The 22,117-nt window shown below is 41.9% G+C and overlaps 1 protein-coding gene across 2 annotated transcripts in view; it reads left to right on the top strand.

Moving 5' to 3' along the window:
* LOC147446092 (mitogen-activated protein kinase 9-like) overlaps positions 1 to 7,963 on the top strand; it is a 61,475-nt gene extending 53,512 nt beyond the window's left edge. Inside the window, exons 7-11 of one of the 2 annotated variants that reach the window (XM_086525411.1) lie at positions 6,162 to 6,299; positions 6,398 to 6,474; positions 6,550 to 6,651; positions 6,724 to 6,845; positions 7,536 to 7,963. In XM_086525411.1, coding sequence (XP_086381537.1) covers positions 6,162 to 6,299; positions 6,398 to 6,474; positions 6,550 to 6,651; positions 6,724 to 6,845; positions 7,536 to 7,765 — 669 coding nt within the window. In that variant the 3' untranslated portion in view covers positions 7,766 to 7,963. The remainder of the gene's footprint in view (positions 1 to 6,161; positions 6,300 to 6,397; positions 6,475 to 6,549; positions 6,652 to 6,723; positions 6,846 to 7,535) is intronic. The other variant, XM_086525412.1, reaches the window with a different exon arrangement.
* Positions 7,964 to 22,117: the final 14,154 nt, after the last annotated feature.

The raw sequence follows: 22,117 nt of genomic DNA, 5'->3' as shown, positions 1-22,117 counted from the left end.
TAGAGCCCGCACCCTCCTTCTTTGTTCCTCTTCGAGGGTCATGTTGATAAGAGTGGGTGTACAAGGAGCTTCCTTACCTTTCCCTTTCTTGGCAACCTCAATCCATTTTTCGGCCTCCTCTACTTTCTTTTGCGTTTCGGATATGACCGCGGCCCATGACTTCTTCTCCTCATTGATGTTGTCAATTTCTTCCCTCAAAGAGGGCTGAAATTCCCCCTCTTCAAGCCCATTTTTTGACCGTGTTTCCAACACTTCTCTGTGGAGGTCCAAAATGCTATTCTCCAACGTGGCGATCTTGTTGAGAAGATGATCCTTCTCGTCCTTCCACCTCTTCTCCTTTTCTTCATTTTCTCGGAGGAAAACGGTCTTCGCGTTCCTCCAATCTTCCATCTCTTTTCTCCATGCTTTCATTTCCAATTCAATGATGGAAATTCGTTTGGAGTGAAGCATATATTTGAGTTTGCTTGTTGCCATAGGTGAGGTTGGGGATGACATGAGAGAGAGAGAGAGAGAGAGAGAGAGAGAGAGAGAGAGAGAGAGAGAGAGAGAGAGAGATAGTTCTATTATCGTCCTGAGAGGTCAAATATGACCTATGGGACCAAATGAACATGTCACGTGGTGTGAGTGGAGTTCATAAGTGACTCTCGATGCTCAAAAATGGCTGAAATGAGCGTCGCAATAGAGAGTCCACATCGTGGTTGGGAGAGGAAGGTATGTAGGGAGAGCTCATGGCTGAATATATGGGGAAAAGAGGACCTAATGTGGTCAAAAGCTGAGCACTCAAGTAGTGTGTGGTACTCACTCTCTCGCACTTGACGAGGGCATAAGGTGCAAAGTCGATGACACTCCTCGCCAGTGCCCCAACGTCCTGTCTCGCAGCGTAGAGAATGGGAGCTAAGACGAATGGAGGCAATGGTGCGGATCGCACTCAACGGGATGGGCTCAAGGATGTAGGAATGGGTTCGGTTACCTCGTTCCGAGAAGAAGAGAGATTTGTAGTTTGGGGCAACGTGTGTGGTGTAATGGCTGAAGCGAGAACCTCCGGATTTCTCCCAAGCCATGATACATTGGCGTTGTAAGAAGGCCTCATTAACTTGGGAGTCGATCGACGCATCCTTGACCAAGTGACATGCATCCCATCTTCCAAACCATTTCTTGATATCAAGCATCCACCCCGAACTTAGTATTTTGCTCTTGCATGTCTTTTGAACCTTTTGACTTGCTTCATATGCGATTCTAGGAAGTCGATGCAAAGGGCTACGTTGTGTCTTACGCATGTACTCCACAACCCTTTCCATGCCCAAGACCTCAATGGGAAGCGATCCGGACTCAAGAAGTAAGAGCATGTAGGGTGTTTGTGTCTTGACTTGGAGAAAGTTGGTGAGAAAACGCTTTTGGACATTCTCAAACTCTTTCCAAGTAGACTTCCCGATGCTTCCACCCCACACCTCCACTCCATAAAGAAGCACCGGTGTCACCAATGTGTCAAAGAGGTACTTTTTGAGAGCCCAACACTTGATCTCTCCTGCATTGCACATGTTCTCAAATGCATAATAAGCCCTCTTTCCGGCTTCCAAGCGACGCATTGCACAATCCTTCCATTTATGATTGGATGGAACCTCAAGGCCAAGGTACTTGAAGTGATCTACCACTTCAAGTTTCTTATTGTTGTATACAATGCATGGATTTTCGTCATTGAGGGTCTTTACAAGCATAACCTTGGTTTTGGATCCATTCACGATCAGCCCGCTATGTAGGCAAAAGCGTTCCAAGACACTCATAAGCTTTTGTGCATCTTCTAAGGTATGTGCCAAGAGCGCTACATCATCGGCATAAAGCAAAAGCATGATCACCGCATTTCCAATCTTAACCTCTTCTATGCCTTCTTGCTGCATAAAATCAAGAACCATGTATTCCAATTCATCAATGAGTAGCCCAAAGAGGGTTGGGGAAAGTGGGCATCCTTGTTTGACACCAATAGTGCTTGCAAAAAATTCTGAAATTCCATCTCCCATACGTAATCGACATATCACTTTTTGGTAGATGCGAAAGACTGCATGCATAAATTCTCTCGGCACTTGAAGGCTTTGCATACGTCTCCAAAGATTTCCTCGCGGTACCATGTCAAAAGCTTTCTTGAAATCCACAAAGCAACAATACAACTTTTTTCCTTTCAATCGAGACGCTTCCATAAGAACTCGAAGAGTGACAAGGCGATCAATAGTGCTATGATGCTTTCGAAAACCTGCTTGGCCAAGCGCACGTTTGCCATTCTTTTCAGCCCATTCACTTATCTTCATCTCCATGATACATCCAAATAACTTTGCCATCAAAGAACCAACCATTATAGTGCGATAGTTATTCACATTGTTTACATCTCCTCCTTTGTGCAAAGGTTTGATCCAATTTGCACTCCAATCATGAGGCATGCCATACTGAAGTGCAAGGTTAAACATATCGCATATCCAATATCGTGTTTTCTTGCTTGTCCATTTAATCATTTCAGCCTTGACACCTTGAAGGTCACCTGCCTTGCGAGTAGCAAGTTTCTCAAGCGCGCAGCATACATCTTCAATGGTAAAGAAGGGAGACATAAATGGAAGGGAGCTACAACCCTCCATCTTATCAACATTGGGTTGCTCATAGAGGTTCTTACAATGCATATACATATCCTCAAGAGTCAAGTCACCAAAGCTCTCAACGCGCTTGCCTTTTAGATTTTGCCAAAACTTGCCACATGCATGTGCTTTCTCTTGTGCTAAAAGAAGTTGTTTTTCGACTTCCCACCTTCTCCTCTTCTTTTGAACAAGTGCTTTGTATGTGTGTGAACATTCCAAGTAAACTTCCTTGTCTGTGATTGCATCCAATCTTAGCAAGTGTTTTCGGGCTTGACTACATTCCATGTCAAACCATTTCTTCTTGGTGCTACCCTTCTTAGACCTTTTGCAAGACATGTGTTTCGCCGAAAAGCATTCCTTCGCACAAGAGAAAATTACTTCTTTGAAAACTTTCCACTTGCATTCTAATGTTGGGCTCCCTTGATGCTCTATCATGCTTAACATTTGGTCCACCATATCAGCATATATAAGTGCTCGTTTGAAGTCTAGACGTAGGTACAAATGATTCACATCATGATTGGAGGCTACATGCTCGGGCCGTTTACCACACTTGAGGTCAATACATAACATCCTATGATCCGATTCCGGATTCCATTCACCAAGTGTAAAGCTTTGTATGCATTCTAAAGTGGCTTCTGAGAACAACATATAGTCAATCACGCTAGCACCATTGTGCTTTCTACATGTAAAGTCATTGGTGCCTTGCCATAGAGATACACCATTTGCAATGAGCATTTCGGTACTATTGCACATATGTATAAGTGACTTTCCATAGTGATCCACTTCTTTTGCATCATTAGAACTTCGATTATACATGCATGAGTCATCCACTCTTCTTGAGACATGCGGCATGTCGACTTGTTGTGTGTCGTGTTGTAACATATTTGTGCGAGCATTCATGTCTCCAAAAACAATGACTTCACCTTGATCCTTGTAATGAGCAATGTCTTCCTCTAGTTCAACAAAGGGCTGATCTCTATCCATATTCAAGCAAGCATAAAAGTTGGAGTCATAGTGAGGAATGTAGCAGCCGGCCACAAACATGACTTGACCATTTGGTGGGCTGATTTTCAGCCATAAGTAGCGTTTATACTTATCTTCTTTGACAATGGAAACATCTTTCAAACCCTTTTTGGTCATACATGCTACGCCTCCTTGGCCTCTTCGTTGCTTTGCATTTTTGGCCCACATCAAAGAATGCACATCGTATTTGTCAAATCCAAGAATTCGTTGCGCATCATGCTCCCATGTTTTGACAAGAAGTATCACATCGGAGTCATTGGTAAGCTCATCAATGCCAATTCCCGCATTCCATGGATACCCGTTACAATTCCAAAAGCTTATTCGCAAGCGTGAGTTGGTCTCATAGATCATGTGTCCCTATTTGTTGGGTGGACTTGCATCCTCCTCAAGTGCCTTTTCTTCTTGAGATGATACCTTAACCTTCTTGCTTCTTTCCTCGTATGCTTTGCGACGTACATTTTGTTGCATAAGAGTGCGATCCTCGTATACATTACAACCCGTTCCTTTGAGGTAGATCCAACCATTGTCAAGGATGATCTTTCTCTTTACCTCATCAGCCATGGTACATACAATAGGTCTTTCTCCCGAGCGAGGGACTCCTTGTTTTCCAACTCGATGTGCACCATAAGCCATGATTCCTGACATGCCAAAGTGTGTAGCAAAAAACTCTTCAATAGCAACCGCAAGAGATTGGGGTGTTTCCATGCTTTCCTCCTTGATTCCACGAATGACGATGTTCTTTGAGCGTTTTTGTCGTTCTTGCAATTCTTGAGTGTCCACATTCTCTACATTCTTTGCTTGGACAACGGCTTGCGTGATAGGAGATGTAGAAACCACATTATCCTTACATATATCAGCCCATGATTTGGATGCATTTCTCATCTCACATACATCATGTCGTATTGTATCTATCGTTTCCTCTTTCAATACATGATCACTCTCAACTTTGCTCAAGCGCTCTTTCACTACATTCATGTCAACAAGAGAGCGTTTACATTCTTGAACTTCATTCTCAAGATGCATCAAGCGTGTTGTTTGCATTTCAAGAACCTTTTTGAGGTGCTCATTCTCCACAACGAGAACTCTTAAAGTACCATTCTCCATTGCAAGTGCGCGCAACTCTTCACCTTGTTTGTTGACGGTTTCTTGTAACGAGATCAAGTAAGCCATGATCATTGCTTCCGTTGTTGTAGACGATGTGGTTGGATTAGCATCCAAATTCCTTGGAGATTTTGCATCATTCTCCATGGCGAGTGTGGCTTTTCCACCCTTGCAAGTTTTATCTGACATTGCCTTCAAGTTGGCAACAAAAACGCAAAGTTTTGACAGTTTTTTCAGTTCTGAGATGCTGTTACAGCAAAGCCTTCCATTACACAGAAAAATTCTGTCTTTACATCAATGCGTAGAGGGCTTTGTGCTCTTCGATTGAGGCTATAGATCACCTAAATCGGAGTTCGGATGAGCAAGTTATGGTCAAAAGAGTGAACTGCTGTCTACTAGGTCAAAAAACGGCTGAAAGAGAGAGAGAGAGAGAGAGAGAGAGAGAGAGAGAGAGAGAGAGAGTACGGTGAGGTTGCGTGTATCAATATTTGATACACTTAAAAATTTAAGTGTATTAGTATGTATGGTTTTAAGAGTACAAGGGTCTATTCCCACCCAGTGAGTTAGCGGTGTGAGTGAGTGTACATAATATAAGAGGAGAGGGCCTTCACGAACTTAACACGATGCAGCATAAGGATGAGACCCTGGATAAGTTCAAACAATTCGTGGCACTTGCTGAAAATCAAATCAGCAGTAAGGTGTGTCAAAGTCTTTCCGGGGCTTTTGTGACAGTAAAGGGATAAAGAGGGAGCTGACAGCACCTCATAATCCACCCCAGAATGGTGTTGCAGAGCGGGTGAATCGGATTATTCAAGAAAAAGTCCGATGTATGCTGTTTCATGCTGCATTACCCCATGGTTTTTGGGCAGAGGCTGTTATGACAGTCGTACATTTGATCAATCGGTCACCACGCAGCCCCTGACTAAGGGGCTAGAGCCTAGTGCATCTTGGTAGAGAACTCTGCTCTAGTGTGCCTCGTCTCCAATGATTTTGAAGGTCAAGTGTTAGCAATTTCAAGTTGAGTTGTGTGTTTGCTGTGGATTTGCGGCCTCGCTTGTGGCTTGCTGGTCACATCAAGGCCGTGGCAATGTCACAGTGCATGATTAAGACAAACTCCAGAACGAGCGCCCGTGCGCCCCTCCCGTGGGTTTAGACCTCCACTTATCCACTACACTGGATAGTGGAAGCACCTGAACGAAGACTTAATCTAAATCATAATTCATTCTCAGGCTGTCAACTTTTGTTGTGAGTTGCAATCAACTGAAGAATGCCTTCTTGAAAAGTTGCAAGTGCTACTGGATGATAGATTGTCGTTGGATTGTACCGTTTATTTCTCATCAGGCGTCATGCTAAATCACACTAGGAGCTTCTAAAGGTTTATCATTAAGCACACTGCTTATTCATAATGTTTCCTGGCAGGCTTTAGCGGATCCTTACTTCACAGGAATGGCCAGATTGAGTCGTGAGCCATCAGCTCAACCCCTCACCAAATTGGAGTTTGGGTTCGAGCAGCGCAAGATGTCCAAAGAAGACGTGAGGGAGCTCATCTATCGGGAGGTTTGTGTTTTCATTTGCAGCTTACTCAGAACGTGTGTGGAATGCCATGCATAAAGAGGCTTTGCACTGTACAGACTTGCATTTACTGGTTTTGCTAGATATTGGAGTATCACCCTCAAATGCTTAAAACATATCTCCTTCGTGGGAAAGGTTCCGGACGGTTTGCGTATCTTAGGTAATTTTGTATTTGCAGTGCTTGGCCCTTCGGCTGCTGATCCTACAGTTTTTCACCTAGCTCTTCAATTTGCAGCTCAGGGGACTTCTGCAATCGACGGTTGTCAGACTTTCAAGGAACTTGTTCCAAAGGCATGTCAAGTTTTTCTGTTGAAAATGGAGGTGCTTCAATATCAAGGTAGAGTAAAGTTTACCGTGGTCATTGGATTTTTTCTCCTTGTTATGGAGAAATGTAGACCTCTCTGTTTAGCAGGAAAAAGGTATCGGACTTTCGGGAGGATGGATCTTGTGCTAATGAAGTGGGGGAAAAGCGATGTGAAGTGGGGGCAGTCGGATCAGCAGTGAAATCTTCATTCAAGACAGCTCAAAAAGGTATTGTTTGTATTTGTGGTGTTCTGCAGTTGATTGTTCCATGTTATGTTGGTGAATTTTTTTTTGTACGGTGAGTGTTTTGTTACCTTTTTTGCCATTTTGCATGATCTTTTAATATGTTCTTTCTCCTCAAGAAATGAACTCAATAGGCTGAAACCTTGGAACATTTATGAACAAAATCAATGACATCGAGGCTATCAAGGGACATCTTTAGTTCCATTTAATAGCAAAATTATTTTTATTATTCCCTTGGTAAAGGAAAGAATGATTTGTTTATGCTCTTGAATTTGAAGTGGGTGAGAGTGCAACCCTAGCGTGCATTCATGATGGTCTATGTTGCATGATTGAAATCAGGTCTTTGTAAACAAGTATGTATCTGGATTGCAAAGCAGTTGATTGCATTATGCCCAACTTATGGATTAAGTACATTAACTTTATTTGGAGATAGTACTTCGCAAGCATGAGGATGAACCATACATGCAGTGTTCTTATGTAGTGTTAGCATAGCTGATGATTGGCATGTTTGTCTTACATGCACAAATAAATCATCAGGGTGACCTAGACAGTTATGAGATTCTTGGTGTATTTGGAATCAAATATGAGCAAGTGATCCCTGAAGCTCAAATGTGCATATGTGTCTGTGTGGGGAGAGAGAGAGAGAGAGGGATAGAGAGAGGTTTGATATACCAGGTGGAGCAATGGGAGAGGTGACCTATTCGAGGAGCTTGTTCAAGAGTGCAAGTGTAAATGGTTCAAACACTGCTTGCGCTCGAAATTCCTTGGTGCAATGTCATGCAGGAAGCTCAAATCAGGAAATCCCAACCCATGAGCCTGGCAAAATGCAAGGGAAGTCTCAAATTTTCAGTTTCAATTTGGGAAAAACAATCCAAGCTGTACGCAACGGTCTGACCCATTCTTGAAGTCAGCATAATAAATGTGCACTTCGTAACAGGCCGCCCCCATTGGGGTTTCACATAGTTCAAATATGTAGATGAATTTATTATTGATTCGATATATTCTTGAGATCTTCAAGCATTGCCTGTCCGAAAAACGGGCTCCTTGGACAATATTATCCCATTTACATATCAAAAAATATGATTTAAGAAATTTGTTGACAACTCTAGGACTGTCCCTTTTTTTCTGTTGCGATGTGTGTATCGTTTCCTGTGAGTCTTGCAGATAAATTACATCGTCCTGCTGTAAAGGCTTCTCAAACAGGCTTTATGAAGTGCCTTTATCTCCTTGGTCGAAGACCATGGTAGTGCTCATGAAGCAATCTCAATGACCACATATGGGTAAAACGAAGGGCATCGAATTAGCAGCTCATTGGAAAGTATACATGCTTAAGGGATAGAAGTATCATGTGGTCGGTAAGTATGTTACACTTGGCGGGGGTTTAATAAGTTTATCAAGGGTGTGTTTCTGTAGGGCACATGCATTACTTCTTCCAACATTTTGCCCTTGGTATGGCTAGAAGGCAGATGAAGAGTCTTTTGGAAGTAACTTGTATCTATGCTAAAAAACAAAGATAGACACTTCAAAACTACTCGCCGAGGAGTTTAAGAGGGGATTCTTACTAGTTTATTCTCTCAAACAACATATTTCTTGTCTACACAATGAGTTTTGAAGTGCATGAAAGATTTTAGGACACATCAATTTAGACCATGGAACTTCAATAATTCTTTTTACACCACTTTAAGGAAATCCATCTATGGCTATATCTCAATGGCATGTCATGTCCTCAAGAGATCTATATCATGCTAATAAGGCAAAATGGGGGGAGGATCATAATGGGCATGACATGGTTATGGAAATACAGGTTTGTTCTCTCTCTCTCTCTCTCTCTCTCTCTCTCTCTCAGACCCTATGAGACATATTCGTTTACTCGGACTCGAGTCTCGAGATGAGAGAAGAGACTTGTAATTATTGCAAGCTACGGAGTTTCTCCATCAACTTTGTACTTGAGACCACCTACAAAATTGTAGGTGATTCTTGCGATGATTTACTAGTGCTTTGAGTCTCCATATACGCAAGAAGATTTTGACATTTCCTCATGTAGGAACGTGGGCTGTTTCTCATGGTTTGCATGTACTGGTTAACATCATGAGCTTTCGCTCGATAGGCACTACATACCTAGCTAGGTGAGGTTGGGGGTAGGGGACCATTGTCCCCCCCCCCCCCCACTTGCCAGTGTTTTGAACTAGACTTTAGTGTTTGTTGCAGGATTCTATAACATTAGACAATTGTCAAGGTATATTAATCTAGACTAGAGTCGCTTGTTTTGTATAGCTTTATGAAGACTAGCTTTGCATCTGACCATGAAAAGTCTTTCACATGCTCAAAAAGTGCTAGAACTTGACCTATTCTTAGAAAAAAGTCCATAATTGGACATTGTAATATGTTTCACAGTCCTGAGTCGAGTTTGGAGCCCAATTCGGAAATTATAGACTCATTATAACGCCTACGTCTCTCGTCTAAATTCAGACTTGAAAAAGAAGCATACAAAGTGCAAAAAAATCGAATCCTAGAAAACTTTGCAAGAAACCAGTGTGGACCAAAAGCAAACTATATAGACAACACCACAATTTCAAATAATGCTAAAACTTGCAAAGGGCATATATAAGACATAGCTAACTTGTTCTAAGTGTGACAAGTTGATCATTCAAAATGTGGTCATATAGAGAAGTTTTAACTAACTGCTTAAATTTAGGGGTTTGACCACACAACAACGATCTTCAAGTCCTTTACATCATTCCCACCTATAATACGTGGAATTATTAAGTCATTTGATTATTTAGATAGAATTTAAAGCATGGACCATGTTTGCCAAGACTTTTGAGAATTTAAATCCGTCTAAGCGAAGTGATAACGCATTAAAACCGAATGATAACTAGGTCCTAACTATATGCTTGGGAGGATCACGCACAACTCTGTTTGCTGTGTAGAATTGGGTTTGAGTCCACCAAATAAGTCAAATCAAGGTTGAAAAATTAGTGCCAAAGTTGACTTGCTATTGCATTGTTTTGGTATTGATATGTAGTTTGTAGTGTAATTGAACTATTGTCTAAAAGTTACAAGTCTATTTGCTTAAAACCATATTGATATTGTATGCCTATTTTGCAAGCGTGGAGCCTTGTGGGAAGTCATAGATGAAGGAGTCAAACTCCTTGAAAATTTGTCGTGCACTTCAAATTCTGCTCGTTTTTAAGGCTAGTTGTGGGAAGTCACAGATGGAGTCAAACTCCTTGAAAATTTGTTGTGCACTTCAACCTGGGAGCTAGCTAGTTTAGGAGAGAGAGGGAAGGCTTTGGAAATAGTAAGTGTAAGGCTAGCTAGCACTTTTCTAGATTTCTAAGTGCAACTCGTTTTTCACCATGAAAAAATCTAGGTGCAAAGATTTTTGCAAACCTCATGGGTAGGCTTGCGGGGAAGATTGAACACCATTCTTGAAATTTGTCCAAGGATTGCATGCCAACTAGAACAATAATACTTCGCCAAACGAGGAATCTTGTATTTGGTGGTTCCAATCGGTATGAGGGGAACCAAGGATAATGTAGATGTAGAAATAGAAGATGATATGCATATGATTTTGAAAGAAGCAAGCCAATCAATAAATCCCATACAAGTAAAAAGAGTGCCAATAGATGTTAGGACCATTGGGTTATATGCTCGTGAAAAGGGAGGAAGCAAAGTCTTTTACAACTTGAAATCTCCAAAAGTGAGGAGATTCTGGAGGGAAAGACATTATATGTCTTTCTAGTTGAGAAAGCTAGCAAAGCGACCATAACTAACACCCATTGACTTTATCTTCTCACTAATAATTGGTTTTATCTCCCCAATAATGTACACTAACTTAACTTATTTCTAGTGATATAGATGTATAAGGAGTGTAGAGGTTATGTACCCCACAATCACTTTTCTTCTTGTGATTTCTCTCTCCTCCTTGCTCTTGCAGTTTTGCTGCTTCACTACCCCAAAATCTTTGTGCACTCTGCCATTCTATGTCAAAATGATTAGCATCTTGTGACACTTTTCATCAACATGATGAAAAGTGTCTATTTTTTGAAGTCGGCTTGGTGGAAAGCTTGAAGAAAGGATCTTTAGAGAAGAAAAGTATAATAGCTACTCGTACTTAAGGATCCGAGGAAAGGCGCCTTTGAACTTGAGCTTTGCAACTCTTGGTTTGTGCAGAATGGGCAAAGTCCAACTATGCTTTCAAAGACCATCTCAACAAGGCTCCTAGGGTCTTGATCGACACAAGAAAGATTGTAAACCTCATGAGCATATCCCTTGGTCATGTATAACATTAACCTTTTCTCATATTCAAGAGGCTGCCATCTTGAAATTTTCACAGAGGAAGGGGGGGTGTGATCTCTTACTTCACTTGAAAGTGAGTTGTCTTTCCACTAGGTGATGGTAGTGAAGGATGCTACTTTCATTTTTGTTCACCTATCCACGATGAGATTTCCCACAAGAGAACTCACAGTGCAAGGCTTTTTGCCTCTATATTTTACTTTTTTGGACACTTGAGGAGAACTACCCTACAATTGATTGCTATGCAACCTCCCATGCACTTGATTTTTTCTCCTTTGACGCCTCCGCTTCTCTTGCTCCTCACTACTGTGAGAACTATTTTGATTTCCAATATGCTACTCAAAAGAATGTGGTAAGGAGTACAAGGTGTAAGGTGTGAGCTTTGTCGTAGAGTACTAAAGTATGAGTCAAGGAGAGAAGAGAAGGAATTATCCCACATGCAGTGGTGCAAGATTGTAGAGCTACTTAAAGCTCATTTCATGAATTAATAAACCAAGTCTATTTTGCATTACATCTCTCTTGTTTATGGTGAGCTTGTGATGACTTAGTAACAACTCATGATCGTGTTTATGAGTCCAAGTTAATTGATCTTGGAACCTAATTCGCTTGAGTGATAATCTAGCCAACACACACTCACTTGTGTAGACGATGTTTCTCTTTCATCCGCCATAGCTAGCACGATCCCATTCCCATCATGTGGTATCAAAACACGTGTATGCTAGCTAGGTTTGCTATTATGCATTTGGGTGTTAGTACAATTAGCATTTCTTAATTATCATTCTAGATCCATCAGGTTTGCTCTTCTTCTCAATAATCGTATGCCTAATTAGTATTCCATTGAGTAGTATGAGCATGTTCTTGAGTTAAAGACTCTTGGGCCACTATTCACTAGCTAATTGAAAGATTATTTGGCATTAGAGTTCATTTATTTGCCATTAGGAACTTGAATTTGCATTCAATAGTTGTTCCTCATTTTAGCAAAATTGGCATTTGCAATTGGTGTCTGTGCGTAGCCCGTCTCGAGAGCTTTTAATGAAGCCCATACACAAAATTTTTGAGTTAGACTTCATCAATTAATGCCTTTAGCAAACTTCAAGCTTGACAAGCTCCATTCTCTGTTTTTTGTGCAAATCTGAAGCTCTGAAAAATTGTGTGTGTGTGTGTGTGTGTGTGTGTGTGTGTGTGTGTGTGTGTGTGTGTGTGTGTGTGTGTGTGTGTGTGTGTGTGTGTGTGTGTGTGTGCCTAAACGGGCATTCAATGCTCACCACACTTCAAATAGCCTAAAAGTAAACTTAGTATGTGGTGGGAACGCCTTGTTCTTAGGGATTTTTTGACCACCCCTTTGTGAGGGGACACACGCAACTCGGCCACATCGATGGGTGCCCACTGGGCGGACGAAAGAGCCTCCCAAAACTGCCTTGAAGTCCCTTGTTGGGTCCGCAAACGACTACTCCCACGATTGGCCTCCAATGCTTCGACAGTCTTTTGCTCACCTGCACGAGCTTGGACATCAGAGCCCCGTTCAAGCTCACAACTTTGCATCAGCATTGTCGAAGTTTTCACGAAGCACTCCAGCACCTACTACAACTCCAGCGCCTCAAAAATCTCACCGAGCACAACCGGTGCCGCCTTCTCTTAGTCCTAGCTTCTCGATGGAGTCGAGCTCCATAAGCAACAATCCGTGTTGCACTAAGGCCCCAAGGTCCTTATCTCGGCAAGATCCCCTTCCCACGGCCCAGCTCATCGTTACCTCCTTGAAACTCCCTCGTAATTGGCTATGAACATGAGCGTATTTGTATCCATGACACGACACAAGTGGCATGCATACATTTATTGTTTTTGTTTTTTTAATCTTATTTTTTAACTTGAAAACTCAAGTCAAGTCCAAATGAACAACACCAAAAGTTGGAAGAAGGCAATGTGACTTGAAGAGCTATGCAGGAAGTATGGCACAAAGAAGATAGAAAGCATATTGGATTCTATGAATATATTCCTCTTAGTTGAGACCCCTTTAAAAAATCCTTAAAGATTAGAAAAGGACTCAATAGCAGTAGTAACAATATCCTAAGAACTTTACCAAATTAAACCAAGAGGAAATACTAGTGAGGGTAGATGGGAGAGCTTTGGAGGAAGCACAATCAATTCGAAAGGTGTCACAACTTCAGACAGCCAGGAATCAGGTATGGCTAGACTAGATAGTGCTGACACCGAGTTTAGGAATCAAAATGCACAAATTTTGGTGGTCAGCCATTATCTGCTGAAGGAGATCCAATCCCATCAAGTTTATACAATTTGTATAATGAATATGTAGCTGGGGTAAGGACAAGAAAGAAAGCTAACTCATTGGCTAGAAGGAAAGGTGTTGTAATGCCTATCTGGTTATTGCCAAATGATAAAGAATTAGAAGAGTGGAACCTTTGAATAGAAGTATATCCAGCTAAATAGCATTTTGGAAACCTCTATCCAAAATTTTATGACCCCAACAAGTTGACCTAGACAAAGGCCATGAAGCTAGTAGAATTAGACCTAGGAGAAACCAATACGTTGCTAGACACATCAGCCACTACTATTTACAATTGTCCTCTTGATAGGTTGCAAGTTTTACAAAAAAAATCACCTGTGGATAAACTACTACTTGACATCTCAAGACAATTGGCTCTACCCTATCTTATCCCTGTTATGAAGTCTAACAATGAGAAGATGGATGTAGACTCTTTGATAGATGGATACATTGCCACCACATGAATGGAATGGAACACTATTCTCAATGCAATTGCCCAAATGACTAAACTTTCCAAGGAAAGATGGAGTCTACTCTCCGAGGGGGTGGGGGGGGGGGGGGGGGGGGGGGGGGGGGGGGGGGGGGGGGGGGTGGGGGTGTGCACTATTGAGAATCCCCCATTTGGGAGGTATTTAAACCCCCCCCCCCCCCCCCCCCCCCCCCCCCCCCCCCCCCCCCCCCCCCCCCCCTTTTTTTAACATATTTAAATGAATAAAATGTACCCCTATTTCAAGAATTTTTTTCCAAAATGGAAAAACCCACTCCAGATTAGGCCAAGGATCAACCTACTAGAGTACAAACAACCCACATGATTAGAGCCAAAATGAGTAGGACAATCAAATCACAAATCACTATAGGTTAGTAGGTCTAAATATAGGCAAGAAAGTACATATAGAGAACCTTGGATCTAGACACCCAGACTAAATGCTTATTGTCCGACTAATATTTGAGTTTGAACAAGTAGCTCAAGAGAGAGTAGCAGTTCCATATCTAGGCCTATTAAAACAATGATGAAGCCTGTTTGGATATGAAAGGTTTTGAGATTTTGTATGTGGAAGCAAGGCAAACGGAAGCCAAATGGAAAATTGAAAAATATGATCATGCCACATGTCAACTACAAGAACATCCTAATGTAATTCAACTTCTGATCAGAATCATCAAGTATATGATCCCAAAGGCATATATCCATGGGAATCCTCAAATATGGAAAATGACAATGAACATATAGAGTCTAGGTATTCAATTGGAAATGTTATTGGGAAATTTTCCTAGTTTTAGAGATGTATGACGACATCCAAAACAAGATCAACTCGACACTTCAAAGATTGCAAATGTCTAGGAAGATCCTCGATTGCAGAGTTGTTATGTTTCTAGAGAAAAAATCATCCAGCAATAGCGGTAGGATAATTAGAATGATAATAAGAGAGTAGGAGCAGTCTCTGCATTTGGTCAAAGTAGTCAAGAAAATAATGCATGTTGAAAATGAAATTGTGATGCATTACATTGAAACAATACTAGATTCACGTATTCTCATGCATGCCTTGCCTATACAAGAAGATGAACTGAGAAGGTTCTATCTAGCCCTCTACCCTATCTACAATGGACCAAGCATCAAAGATTCTAGAGAAAGATATTCCTTACAAAGCTAGCCATGAATCCCAATTTAGGGGGATAGATAAAATATAGTTTGAAAGGCAAACAAGTCGGATCCAAATGGATGGATAACCACTATATCCATCTACCACAAGATGGCCAGGGCCAAATTGGCCAAGGGTAAAAAGACCATCTAACTTGAAACAAAGAAGCACTATCAACTTACCCCTTATGAAGAAGAAAGGTTGCTTTCCAAAAGGAGAAATCTGAGGCCATTCATAGAGACTGATTATGAAGGATAATTATTAGGAGAAAGTTGGACTCACTTTTGGGCCTTTCAATTCTAGAGAGAGAGTGGCGCTTGACCAATGAGGAAGAGGCTAATGTTACGTTGAAAATCGACATTTTGGAGTCAAGCTCTTTTTAAAAAAAGGAAGGAAATATCATTTTTGTTCATCAAATTGTATATTTCACACTTCCAAGGCATAAATGTCGTAAGTCGTATTAACTCTGTACCGAGGAATTTCAGAACTTTCATTGAAGACTCTATCTCGTATCTTTGTTCCCGCCCAAATATGACTTTGAGTAGCTCTACTTCCCTCTCAAAACTTCTTCCCTTTTTCATATTTGCGCTAACCTTTTTGTGTATTCTACTCCACACCATGAATACTTCTCGAAGGCCTAGCACTACCATTGACTCTGTTAGCGTTTTTAACAGTTATACTACAGACAATCAAGCATGGATACCATCTCGAATAACTATCAGAAGTTGGATTCTACTGCAAACAAGGAGGAGGAAGAGGAGGCAACGCAATGATTTCATGGAGGCTTTCAAGGGACAAGTTAAAGAGTTTAAAGTGTGTGCACAAAGCAAGAGGGTGAAAGAGGTCCTCATACAACATGCTTTCCAGCATGCAGACTTAAAGTTGCAAAAATATCTCCTCCAAGTTTTCCAAGGCATCGACCCAACTGTAAGTTATTCTGAGCATCTCGCTTAGTGCATGATTATATTCGAAGGTTAAGTGGTGGATATCATCTTTGGTATGTTTCAGACACTTATCCATCGAATAGGATAGATTGGCAACCAGTTGAGAGCATAGTTGGGATTTTGGATGCTTTCCATGCATTTATTGGTGAGCAAATGTACCGAGGAAGACAACACAAGGAACTTGCAGATAATGGAATTTTCTTTTATGATATGTCATATGTGGAACCGAGAACTTCCATTGGTTGGGGTCGTGTAGCTTCTTTGTCACTTCCATCCTTTGACAGCAAGAAATGGTCCTTGCCAGCTTTGCAAACTAGTGAAAGCTTTAGGAATAAGTTGTTTCAGGATATACAAAAGTCCCTCAAGTATTCAATTGCCACAAAAATAGTTTGGCTCGCACTATTTACGCCTCTTGAAGTGTTTGTAGATTTTTTCTTCAATGAGCAAATAAGAACTACCGCAACAATGTTCTTTTGCAAGTCTGAGAGCTGTTTGGACTTTTTAGATGATAATTGGGATAGGAAACAATCACAGAGCAAAATCTGTATTTTGCAAAAGAAGTCCATAATTTGCAAGTTCATTATAAGCTCTCAAAATTTTTTAGTGTCGTTTTACTATATTACATATCATCTTCTTAGTGGGCAGCTTATTCCACTCGACCAAGATACAGAGAATAGCCTCGAGAACAAACCTTTATCAACGGAGCTCTACTTTCGAGACAGCCTACTTATTGTGATGGAGACAATGTCAAGCACAACTCTTGCACAGCTCAGGGTAGATCTTCCATGTGAAGAACTTCCAGTTTTGCCGGAATTGTATGCATTCAGTCTCAACAATAGAAAGGTGCTTACTAAATCGATGAATTTTGATTGTCTTTAATACATTAAGACTGAATCTATCTTTTTCTTCTTTTCAGATTCCAAGACGCAAGGAGAAAACAACATTGTGCAAGGAGTCACTCACAAATACACTTCACTTAATTGCTTCCACCGGAAGCTAGGTCACATACCTTGTGCACGCAAAGAGCTTTGATGCCATGCAAACCATGATGTACTCTTCAAAATGACTAATGCAAAGACATTTTGTGGCGGTCAAACAATGTTTCAAAAATGTACATTTTCATTGTCTCAAAACTTTACATATTGTGTTGTTTCTGTCAAGATTTATACAAGTAAATTGCTCCCTTTCCCTGCTACTGTCCTCTCCCCCGGTTTGTGCCACTCATCTCCTGTCCTCTCCCCCGGTTGCTACCACTGGTCCCTTGCCCTCTGCTCCGGTTGCTCCCCTGCTCTCTACTCCCGTTGCTGCTACTTCTGTCTTGGGCATCCTTTCGCGTCGCTCGGAATCATGGGCCTTTTCCATGGCTTCCCATGCATCTTGCACCTGTGAAGCTTCCCTCTGTTCTTACTCTTGCCGTCGACGTGTAGCCCATTCCTCTACTTCTGTGGCGTCTGCATAATATTGATTTATTGCTTCTTGCATATTTTGAACGTCTTCTTGAGTCTGATTGAAGCGCTGCGTCATTTTGTTAATACGAGCCTATTTGAACTCCTCAGCTCTCACCCCTTCCTCTCTTGTGCGTCTGTTTACCGAGATTATAATATGCTGGATGACCATTACAAAAAAATGTCGCACATCGTTGGGGGTGTAGTTATGTAATTGAAGTTCCTATATAAGCGTGATACAAACGTTTGTTGCTTCATACAAACGTTGCAGCAAACAATGAAACAGCACGATTACTTACGTTCGGTACATCCATAATTTGAATGAGGAGCAACAGGGCATTCAAACAGGTTCACCAGCCACAGCTATAGTCATTAGTCTGCGTGGGCACGGATACCCGTTCGTGTCGGATGGTATTTCCTAGATCATGTTCTAACAAAACATGCTCTACACAGCATACAAGTTTTTTCGCGGCACTACATACATAACCACTTGAGTCAGCAACACATTATAAACAGACACTACTTCCAAATGTACCCAGATGGGCCTTACGTTTTTACACGACCGTGAAACGCCCTGCTTTGCCCGGAGTTTACGTAGTAAACAATCTTAGCTTCCATGTCAAATAACATCAGACTCCAATGATCATTACAAAGACACCATCAAAGATGAGGAGAAAGATTCTAAATGCAACATGGTTTTTACAAGGTAAGAAAAAACTCACGATTGATTGTATGCAGTGACCAGAAAGCGCCCTAGATCAAAGTTGACTCTGCTAAACCAGTTCATCAGACTCAAAAAGGAAACTGAGTTATTCTACAGCAAAGGCGATATCAGCGGATCTACTAGTATACTTTGTCTTGAACCTCAGGGGGCAGAAGCGAGACAGGGTGCCTACCATGAATCAATGGTAGAGATTAGACTTGAGGTATTTTAGCGGGCTGTCATCACTGCCACAAACCCATGAGTCAATACCGAGCGAGTGGGGCAGCTATCGAATTCCATAAGCCACTGACTCACTTGGTATTGACCCATGTCTTAATGGTAGTGAGCCATTTAATGAATCAAGCGTGACTTATAAAGAAAAACTTGATGACTGCCGCGAAGACATGGATCAATACCGAGCGAGTAGTACCACTATCCAATTCCATAAGCCATTGTCTCGCTTGGTATTGACCCATGTCTCGGTAGAGACCCATTTAATGAACCAACCATGACTTTTAAAGAGCATGAGAATTACCACAAAGCAATGTTAACGACCTCATTCATTGCGTTGGAGTTGGTGAAACTACGCATGCACAGGAAGTCTTGCTGATCGAGGTTGAAAATGCAGCCTCCTTTGACCTTCCAGGCAGCAGTATCTGTGCATGCAGAGGTGCTGCGCTGAGAAGAACTCTCAACTCCTCTTCGTTCTCTTCGTTGATTTGCTATAAAATAATTGACTCATCTGATATGTTGGATGGCCCTTGTCATGCAGAGCCTTGCCCTTGCCTTTCTTGAGCTGGCTCCCTGGCTGACTCAAGATCCTCCCTAACAGCCATAGGGTCCTCCCTAATAGGCACAGGATCCGGATCATTTTTCTTCAATATTGGTTCATAAATGCCTCAGGGTCCACCCTGGCCTGCTCTTGCCCCTCATCAGCCCTTACTGGCTGCGGATCCTCCATGACTTGCTCATTTTGGTGTCTAGCTGGCTCCTCCATAACTGTCTCTCTATCTTCCATGACTGCCTCGGGGTCCACTCTGGCTTGCTTATGCCCCTCTGCGGCTATCTCAGCCTGCCCATCTGTGTCGTTTCTCTCGACCCGTGATCGGGTCCTTCTGTTGTTTGTTTTAGGCCTAGACAGCTCTATCTATCGTGCACGAGGATGCAGAGGGGGGATGTTGAGAATATCCATGGTTCTACTATCCCGGATAGGCACTGGCTGAAGCAACCCATCATAGCGGAAACGCAGCCTCCGAAGAGTATCAAAATCCCGCGGCATGATAGTAACACGGTGTGCATGGGCAGCCAAGATATATCTATCGCTGAAGAATTCAACGAGGTAGTCTTCTGCAATTTCTTAAAGGCAGAGGAGTGCATTGCTAGCCCATCGCATGCCGACTATCCACTGCTTGCAAATCTCTCGCACTACTCGCTGGAAAGGGAGACGTGGAATAGCAGGTTGAACGTGTCGTTCTATCCTGCACAGCTCTTGCAGTACACCTCTGTGCGCCTCATATCGGTGTCTTCTTGCTTGAGCATTCAAAGATTCACCTGTTGCCCTCCTAGGCATGGCCTTTGTACGAGGCATCTCTACAAATAGCATAACACAAAACGACATTTCATTTGTCAGCACAAGGGACTTAAGATTTCAGAAAAGGTCAGTACCAAGCGAACAGGTGTATGAAATAGAGTTTGCCTTTCCTTATTCGCTTGGTAGTGACCTCAAAAAATAGTAATAGCAGACATCACTTATATTTTCTGAGGTCAGTACCAAGTGAACAGGTGCACCGGAAAGAGTTTTCCTTCCCTTATTTGCTTGGTACTGACCTCAGAAAAGTGTAATAACAGACATCACTTATATTTTCTGAGGTCAGTACCAAGCGAACAGGTGCATTGGAATGAGTTTGCCTTCCCTTATTCGCTTGGTACTGACCTCAGAAAAGTGTAATAGCAGACATCACTTATATTTTCTGAGGTCAGTACCAAGCGAACAGGTGCATCGGAAAGAGTTTTCCTTCCCTTATTCGCTTTGTACTGACCTCAGAAAAGTGTAATAGCAGACATCACATTTTCTGAGGTCAGTACCAAGCGAACAGGTGCATCGAAAAGAGTTTGCCTTCCCTTATTCGCTTCGTACTGACCTTAGAAAAGTGTAATAGCAGACATCACTTATATTTTCTGAGGTCAGTACCAAGCGAACAGGTGCATCGGAAAGAGTTTGCCTTCCCTTATTCGCTTGGTACTGACCTCAAAAAAGTGTAATAGCAGACATCACTTATATTTTTTGAGGTCAGTACCAAACGAATAGGTGCTACGGAAAGCGTTTGCCTTCCCTTATTCGCTTGGTACTGACCTCAGAAAAGTGTAATAGCAGACATCGCTTATATTTTCAGAAAAGGTAAGTACCAAGCGAACAGGTGCATCGAAAAGAGTTTTCCTTGCCTTATTCGCTTAGTACTGACCTAAGCAAAGTGTAATAGCAAGCGAACATGTTTGCATACCCTGCAACAAAATACCAATGTCAAGGAGACGTTTAAGTCCATGCGGTCCTAAGTGTCATGTCGTTCCCTCCCATCACCTCCCTTAATCTAGGGGGGTGGTACCATTGCTTCTCCCTCCCACTTCTCCTTTCTTCTCTATCTGAATCTTTGGGGCTAAACCCAAGAAACCTTCTTGCCTTCACGCCGCCTATCGATGCTTTCCTAGGTACCTTGTACCTACTTTGAGACATCTTAGGGTCCTCTTCGAGTTTGACATTGCCTCCATGCAAACCAATGTCTGAGAGCACTCCCTCTAATGCTTTGATCACTCTTTTCGACTCACTCTCTGGCTTTAATGTCCATGCAAAACATATGTACAAATGAACCACCTTTTCAATTATTTGACAGAGTGCATGAAGTGTACAGACGTGAACTCTACTCAGAGGAATATCAAGCACTAGTTTAAAAGTCTTATCTTGAAGATGTCTGTTGGAAGCTCTATTCCATTGCACACTCTCAAGAGATTGTGCATCAGCCATGCAATATAAGCATGGATTTGCCACAGCTGCTCCGTGTGTTATGTTGTACATACACTTAAGAGTCTTTAAGTCACCTGCCATGTGCCATTCCACTATATAGTCACCAAATCCTTCCACTGAAAGAACGGCTCCGTTTCTTTGTTCACTGATGATAGAAGAAATTTGGGTTTGACTAAAAACCCAATCGAGGATTTCAAAATTTTCCTTATCAACCTGCAGTGAAAAACGAAAACACAAAATCAACAACCAAATAATCAACATTTTTGTTATCATAGAGTGAACGAAGTATATCTGAAATGATCCTAGAGTTAGAATGTTGTTTTCGGATTGCACGCTAAAGTATCGTGGATCCTCTTTCGTTATTGATGGATCCAGAGCTATGTTCATGAGGATAATGGTGACTCTCTCCAGCTTCTTGTTCTTCAGGATCTCGCACTCGTCGAGCTTCAAAACAAACTTGAGAACCCCACCGCACTCCTCTCGACTGATGTCAAAGAAGTGAACTGCATACCTTTGCAATGCTTCAAGATCAACAAAGAGGTTGTTGTGCTCATTAAATTGTACCTCTCTGATGCCCTTGCCTAAGAACGTTGCTTCAATATGGAATGGTGACCCAAGTTTCTCAAACACCTCATCGTTTACGTGCCGACGAGCAGCCTTTACATGTGATGGCTTTGGCAGCAATGATCCTCTCTGTAGTTTATTTTGAAGTTTTTTAGCTAATGCTTTGAAGAGTGCCCTGTATCCCATCTGCGAGATGCCACTCTCATCAAGTATTGCTTGCACTTCCATTGGTTCTAGCTGATTCTCGTTCATGAAGGAGGTAAGGAGCCTCCCTTTCAACTTATGAAATTTTTTCTGAGTTATCATCCCTTCAACTACTTCTTTTGGATCTAGACGGCTGTAATGCACTCTGACATTGAAGGCTG

Source organism: Adiantum capillus-veneris, chromosome 12 (genome assembly GCF_014529385.1).
Source record: "Adiantum capillus-veneris isolate H3 chromosome 12, ASM1452938v2, whole genome shotgun sequence".
In the NCBI taxonomy this organism is placed as follows: Eukaryota; Viridiplantae; Streptophyta; class Polypodiopsida; order Polypodiales; family Pteridaceae; genus Adiantum; species Adiantum capillus-veneris.
Note: the sequence above shows the minus strand (reverse complement) of the source record. Positions and strands in the feature narration are given on the sequence as shown.